This window comes from Erigeron canadensis, chromosome 1, assembly GCF_010389155.1.
Source record: "Erigeron canadensis isolate Cc75 chromosome 1, C_canadensis_v1, whole genome shotgun sequence".
NCBI classification, from domain to species: domain Eukaryota; kingdom Viridiplantae; phylum Streptophyta; class Magnoliopsida; order Asterales; family Asteraceae; genus Erigeron; species Erigeron canadensis.
Window position 1 is genome coordinate 28,427,748 of NC_057761.1, and position 7,576 is coordinate 28,435,323.

Here is a 7,576-nt window from a genome sequence, read left to right on the forward strand (position 1 = left end):
TATACACTAACTAAATATATAATTAATTAAAATAACCTTTGACCGCACATTACAAAATTTGGCTGTTAAAATGTTATCCAATTCGATAATGGTGTGAATTCTATGCAACTATGCAAGTGACCTAATAAGGAATGAAAGTATAAGGTAGCTGACTAGATGCAACTAGTATAGTAGTATTACTATTTACTGAGCACAAGTTGGGCCTGATAAGAAAAACAAAAGAAAAGTTGGGCCTGGTCACATAGTTGCCAGCTGGTTTTGGTATCAAGTTGTTTAGACACGGTCTGAAAAATAAGCATCAACAAATGATTCACCCGCACAATGATGTGGGATTATGGGAAAACGAAGGTCTTCCGGTTGAAGAATTTGCTACTACTTGAAACATCCTCAATATTCCTCAAAAAAGTTAATATATTTCTGTCGTGGTTGATATGGGATCTTATCTCGACCTTTTTTAGCCTTAGTCATCGAGGAGTTTGACATTTGATGTATCATGTGTCGAGTTTGCAGTTTGAACCCGGAATGTACAATGCATTTGTTCACTAAGTGCTCGTGATCAATTGAACTCGAATCTTTTTTAACGGGCTTGGTTACAACTGGACCTACTCGATCGATTTCGTACTACTTGCTTTCCTTGAATGGGTTTCGAAGTCTGATAGTTTTCAAAGAAGCACAAATGTTTTTTTGAATGTTTTCAAAGTCGACGTGGCAAGTAGCTAGAATCGATATTTTAATTTCAAAGTCGTAGTCGAAGGTACAATTTAGTCCGACTTTTATGACATTTAATTGATTATAGGTATTTTTATATTTCATATGGACTATGTATGAGGAAGATAAAAGAGGCTTTTATATAATTTTCGGTTTAGAATTGTGGTAATTTTTTTTTCTTTTTATAAAGGTAAGAACTGTCTATATCTTACTTTTCAGTTCTCTTCTATCCCGATAAGGCACAGATTAGGTGGTGTTGTCGTTTTTTTTAAAATTAAAAAAAATTTTTTTTTGTGTGTTTTTGCATTTTCATATCATCATATGGACTCATTAGTTTGATAACAATAAAGACAAGTGTGTATGCTGAATACGAAGTTTTCGACTTCACATCCATTAATTAATTTGTAGGATTCATTTAGTTTGTGACCGTTACCTTTTTCTTGTATTCTTTCACTACTAAAATTTTAAGACGATAAGAACCACAACTTCAATAGAATGAAACAACCATATGACGAATATGGATCATGTACGTAACAGACCGATGCTAATTTAACCTATCTGGAACCGTACGTCAACAAGAACATTTAATTGTATCATTTGCGCGAAAATGTTTTCGTGTTCAAACCTAAAACGCATAGACGAAGATCCACGTACGCAAACGCGAGTCCGTGTAAACCATGTCATTCTATTTTTAGATTGAGTAGGAATTAAGTACAAGAAAACAGAACCGCGCGCATTGATTGTAGATCGTAAGTACGGACCCGGTAACTACTTTTGTTCTTATTATTTAACACACACAGACCGATGAAGAAAGCTTTTTCTTCTATAAAGGCATGTACGCAGTGGCGAAGCCAGCAATTTGATACGGGGAGGGCCAAATTTTTTTTTTTTATCTGCACAGTGGTCGAAAAATGGCTGCGAAATAACATCAATTTAGTTCATAAACAGTAGCATGAAATTTTAAGAACACCCGTATAATTTTTATAATATATCGATGTACGGTTTTTGAGTTAAAAGATTTTGAATGAATTAGAGGAATAAAATAATTTATAAATGAGTGAGAAAAAAATTGGTGGCTGAGATTTTAGGACAGAAGCGAAAAAAAGAATGATTGAAATTTAAGGTTATTATAGGTATTATTAGGTGGAGATGTTTAAATTAGTGAATAAAGAATAGGGGTACTTTGGGTAGTTCAAATCACTTTTTCTTAAAAAAAAAGCAAAATACTTTATAAGATAATATTAGTTATTAGATATATAAATAATACACTTGTTTGATTGGAATAAAAACCTACGAAGTAGTAAAAAAAAAAAGAAATAGAATGAATAAATTAAAATACCTTTGTTAGATTGAAACAAGAAAAAGAGAATGAAAACTATTAAACTTCCATAGTTGAGGCTCTGTTAGTCCAAGAAAGAATGGCGGATACAAACATGTTTGTCATGTTGTGCAAAGTAAGAGACATTGGTGGGATGAGCCAATGTTATTTTTCATTTTATTATGGTGGGATGGACCAACTTCATTATAAACCCAAAACTTTATCATTCCTCTACATATAATTACAGTATAAGTAGTCTGCTGGGGTGGGCCTTGGTCCATCCTAATGCCAATATGGCTCCGCCCCTGCATGTACGGTGGATAAACATACAATATAGGCTACATCAATATATACTCAAAATCGCTGAACAATTTTCAAGCCAATCAAAAAATTACAGGTCACATCTTAATTGTGATAAATATATGAAAATGCGATAACCCGATAGTACTTGATACAAACAAAGTTTCATATGAGTCATATTTTAGGCATATTTAGGGTTTGGGTGAATTCAAATTTTAGATTTTTGGGTGATATGAATTTTATCGATGAGTTTAAATTAGGGATCTATTTTACAAGAAGCTCTCTAGCGTGAGATCGTTTAAGTTAATATATACTAAACATCCCGTTATTCACGAACAACTCACATCTTTTAGAGAATAATTATATTAATGTGATACAAACTTTTAGTTTCCATAATCTATTAGAGCATCTCCAATAGTAAAGCTTTTAAAAATTTTTTACTAAAAATCTTTCATTCCAACGGTAAAAGCTTTAAAATAGCTTGAAATCCATTAGATTACAATTAAATATGTATGAAAGAGAGTGCAATAGCTTGAACATCCAATAAATCTTAGAAAAAGCTTTTTAAAAATACCATTAAAGGAGCTCTTGATACTAGTTCTTTAAAAGACAAGATATTTTTAGTGGGCGTTTGATAGTACATCTTTACAAATATAGACTTAAATGGTGGCCAATTGGTGGTGTTGGACAAAAGAACCATGTGAGGGAGTTAAGGTTCCAATTCAAAAAAAAACGATCAAGTTGGTTAGGGTAGTTGTTATGAATATTCATATATTCCTATTTGATCATTGGACAAACTTAAAGTAGTTGTTGAAAAAATTTAGGCTAAGTTTCCAATGTAATCAACCATTCCACAAAGCATATATAAAGTATAAAGTAACTAAGAAAATGCAACTAGGATAAAAATACATGTTTGCAAGGACAATTATTAGCCTTGTTGATTTTAACTAATCTTAACTTTGTTTCAACCAATTTGGCATTTGGACATCGATCACGCTTGGTTGGTTGGAATCACAGGTTTTAATCGGTTCTTGTCCTATTCTTCAACAGTTCAACCTTCTTTACTTTTTTTTTCTTTGACATTTATTTTTTCCCTCTATATAATATAAAAAATATAATCTAAACGAATTTATCTATACATGATATTCTCATATTTGGTATTATTCCATGTGTTTAGCCCTCTCACAAAAGTTAGCTAATGTTGGGGATTAAATAAGAATTTCCATTAATAGTAGGATTTTCCTATTGACAAGGTTATTATTAACACGAATAGAAAATTAACATCTTTTATATTAAAAGTTTATATTTAAATTTTATGGTAAAAGTTAACTAGTTTATACATATTATTAATTATGGATAATCATTAGCAAAAACCTTTTTAAAAATTATAGTAGTTAAACATGAACTTTATGTTTTTAAAACAAAAGTACGTTACGAAGTAATTTGAATGGTGGAACAAGGATAACAAATGACCTGTAGCATATTATCACTAGTTTTGTATTGGCATAAAGTAACGTTAATGATTAAATTGTGATTCATTTTTAGCCATTTTGATACTTTTCATTTTCTCATTTAATTAGTTGCACAAATACGATTTTATAAATTCTATTGTTACGAAACCTTTTTAAAAATTTATTATTAATTACATTGACCGATATTACATATTACCTTGATTCATGGAACCAATAAAAAATACATTTCAAAAAAATAAATAATTACATTATATCAATTTAATGGACTCGAACCCCGGCTATTCTATTTATAATGTAGTTCCACCTATATATGAGTAACTTCTATAGTAGATAAATTGGTAGGAACCTTTGGTCTCATGTACTATTTTGGTGCCCAAACTGTATACCTCATATAAATCATGTCCCGTAAGTCATCAGATTATCGTGTGTGTATATATATATATATATATAGATTTATTTCAAAGAAATTTTTTGACTATTGAATGCAAGTTCGTATGCTATTCTTTCAATATTATGTTTGCTAGGTTATGACATATGATAATTAATGTGAAATGTTAGTTTATGATTCAAATTATAATCTTTCTTTATACATGTAATATATCCATCTATACTCATATATAAAGAATATCCACCCCTCTATAAAATAAAAAGTGTTACACAATAGTTACATACGAAAGTATGAAATTGCCCTTACTAAACACCCCTTATGGAAAATGTTATTAGAAATTACCAAATTTATCCTTAATGAATTAATTTACACTCTAAACTCTTATCTTGCTAATTTTATCTTATAAAATATTTTCACTATTATCTTTACATCAACTTACACTACTCGACACCAGTTGTCGATGTCATCACCACCCGTCACAGACATCACTAAATCATCGTCGTCGTTACCGGCGCCGCATTGCGCGGATACCATGCTCGTACTTCTTTATGAAAATTATCACAATCCCAATTTTTAGAAATAGTTACATACGGAATTACTAAATTACTTTTAATAAACACCCACTATGGAAAGAGTTTAAATTTTCCCTTAATAAATTAACTTACACTCTAAACCTTTATTTTGATAATTAACACTTTAATCTCTTATCTTGTAATAATTTTCACTATCATAATTACATCAACCTACACCACTTGACACCGCTACCACCACCAATAGTACCATCACTGACACCACTAAACCATCTTCCCCACCACCACTGCCGCATTGCGCGAATACCATACTTGTAATTTCTAAACAAAACATGGGAACTATGTTTAGCATATCAGTTGGTTTTATTATTATACTTTAGTCATTAATAAATCCTCTGTAATTAATAGGAGTAGCTAGGGAGGACAAATGAAGTCAAAGATAGGTCATTGTATATACCTGCTTAGCATCTGATTTAAAATCGGCCACGATTATATATTCCGGTTTAAGGACAATTAGAGAAAAGTTAAAGATCCCCCCTAGCTCATCTCAAGAAATTAAAAACAAGGGGATCGATCGATCGATGATGTTGTTTTTTAGCGACTAACAATTTGTCGCCACTACGATAAAACAAAGAAGTTTGGGATATGATGATGACATTAAAGCGACAATGATAACATTGCTAAGGCCAAATTTCGATGGCAAATCTGACATATATGTAGCAACGCCACTTGCTTATTATCATTAAAGGAAAGAGATTCCTACAATTTAATTCACTAATTTGAGTTAAGTTAAGAAAATCTTGACCATTGGATTAAAATCAATGGCTAAGATTCGATGATTGTATTTGAATTTTGACCCTTAATTATAATACAATGGACGTGATCTCTTTAATTTGATCCCTCATGTTGAAATATCCATGGCTCTATGCATCATTAATTGATGTTTTTCTTACCTTATAGTGTGTGTGGGGTGGGTGGGTGGGGGGGGGGGGGGGGGGGGGTGTTTCAATTAAAAGGATACTTGTTACTTCGAATCGTATATGTGACGTTAAACATGTGTAATATATAGAATGCAAAATACATTTGTTTACGAATGTCCGTTCAAAAAAAACACTTGTTTACAAATGTCCCAAATTTTATCTACAAATATTAAATATTTACATTACATTCAAGCTATTCAAAATGAAGAAAACGTTATAATTTTCTTCTAGAAAAAATAATAAACAAACATAGAATAAAGCCGAAAGGCATCTCAAATTTAAAGGTTATATGCAAGTTGCTTCGCCTACTTGCATGCACCCCCAACCAAATTCAAACTAATTGCATGCAACTTGCAAGTTGCAACTCACACAATTAATATTTCATTTCTTAACCTTCACCATACATTACATACATATGGCTATTTTTATATCTCTCTATATATATACCATATGATGATATTGTTATTATATATACCAACCACCCTATATATCTCATTTCACTCAATTAAACCAAAAATGTGTACCTCTATTCAAACACAAAGAATTCATCAAAGCAACAACACTAGTACTACTACTACCACCATAAACCACCATTCAACACCACAATGGCTTCCACACCACATTCACCACCACCACACACACACATTAGCACACAACCAATGTTCCTCGACGATCATACAATCGATATCCGCCCCGTTAGACACCGTTTGGTCCATTATTCGCCGTTTTGACAACCCACAAATTTACAAACATTTTCTCAAGAGTTGTGAGGTTGTCATAGGTGATGGTAACAACGTTGGATCCGTGAGGGAGGTCCATGTGGTATCCGGGTTGCCAGCTGGGTCTAGTTTGGAGAGGCTTGAGATACTTGATGATGAACGACATGTCATGAGTTTTAGTGTTGTTGGTGGTGACCATAGGCTTAAAAATTATCGGTCCGTTACAACGTTACATTCTTCGCCTGCAAACGGTGGCTCGACCATCGTTGTTGAGTCGTATGTTGTGGATGTGCCGCCGGAGAATACTAAGGAAGAAACGTGTGTGTTTGTTGAGACTATTGTAAGATGTAACTTGTTGTCATTGAGTCAAATTGCTCAAAATGTAGCACATAAATAAGTATACCAAATTTAGTCTCTATTAATTAGTTGGTTAATTAATTTTAATTTTTCTTTTACAAATTAGTTGGTTTTACATATATAACTTCTTCTTTTTTTCATGGGATTTTTATATTTTCATGGTGTAATATGTTATGAAGGCTCCATGGTTACTCTCATAGTCTCATGTTTAATTAATGAAAAAACATCTCATTATTATTTGTTCATAATTTTCTTTGTTTCGTTTATATGCAACTTCTCTTAAGCAGTAATTAATAAAGTATTTTACATTTTATTGCATCTTATTTATAATCTTAAAATTGAATAAGGATCCTCTAAAGTTATACCAACTACCAATTTTAGAGGTAAAGTCGAGAGAATTTCAACCTTTAATTTGAAATCAAAGGTTAAGATTTAAAAATCAAGTCTGAATCTTGACCTTTGATTCTAATCCAATAGTCACGCGTTTGACAAAACTTATATATCTTTGACATCTGTAGCTATTGGTGGCCGGACGATGTGTCTAAGATGGTTGGGAAATTTCTTGTATAACATATGTACCTAGCTACTTGTTAAGATATTAATTATCATGTTAATAAGATTAAAATATACCTAGTTGTTAGAATATTAAGTCTACGTACGTTGGATTTGGTCTATATAACAAGTATATATGGGAGATCGATTTCTCTTATCGGTGTTTTAGATTCTTCTCAAACTAGATCGATTAATTAAAGTGTTTCCGATTATAATTAATGTGTTTGCTTGTGGTAGCAAGTTTGCACAAGC

General features: G+C 31.7%; 1 protein-coding gene across 1 annotated transcript; it reads left to right on the forward strand.

Moving 5' to 3' along the window:
• Positions 1-6,179: 6,179 nt before the first annotated feature.
• On the forward strand, positions 6,180-6,889 carry LOC122585135 (abscisic acid receptor PYL4-like). Its single transcript, XM_043757240.1, has one exon. It carries the CDS (start codon positions 6,213-6,215, stop codon positions 6,810-6,812), a length of 600 nt encoding a protein of 199 aa, XP_043613175.1. The 5' UTR covers positions 6,180-6,212; the 3' UTR covers positions 6,813-6,889.
• The last annotated feature ends 687 nt before the right edge of the window (positions 6,890-7,576 follow it).

Coding starts and splice junctions, on each gene's coding strand:
- LOC122585135 (XM_043757240.1), top strand. CDS start 6,213: ATGTGTACCTCTATTCAAACACAAAGAATTCATCAAAGCAACAACACT.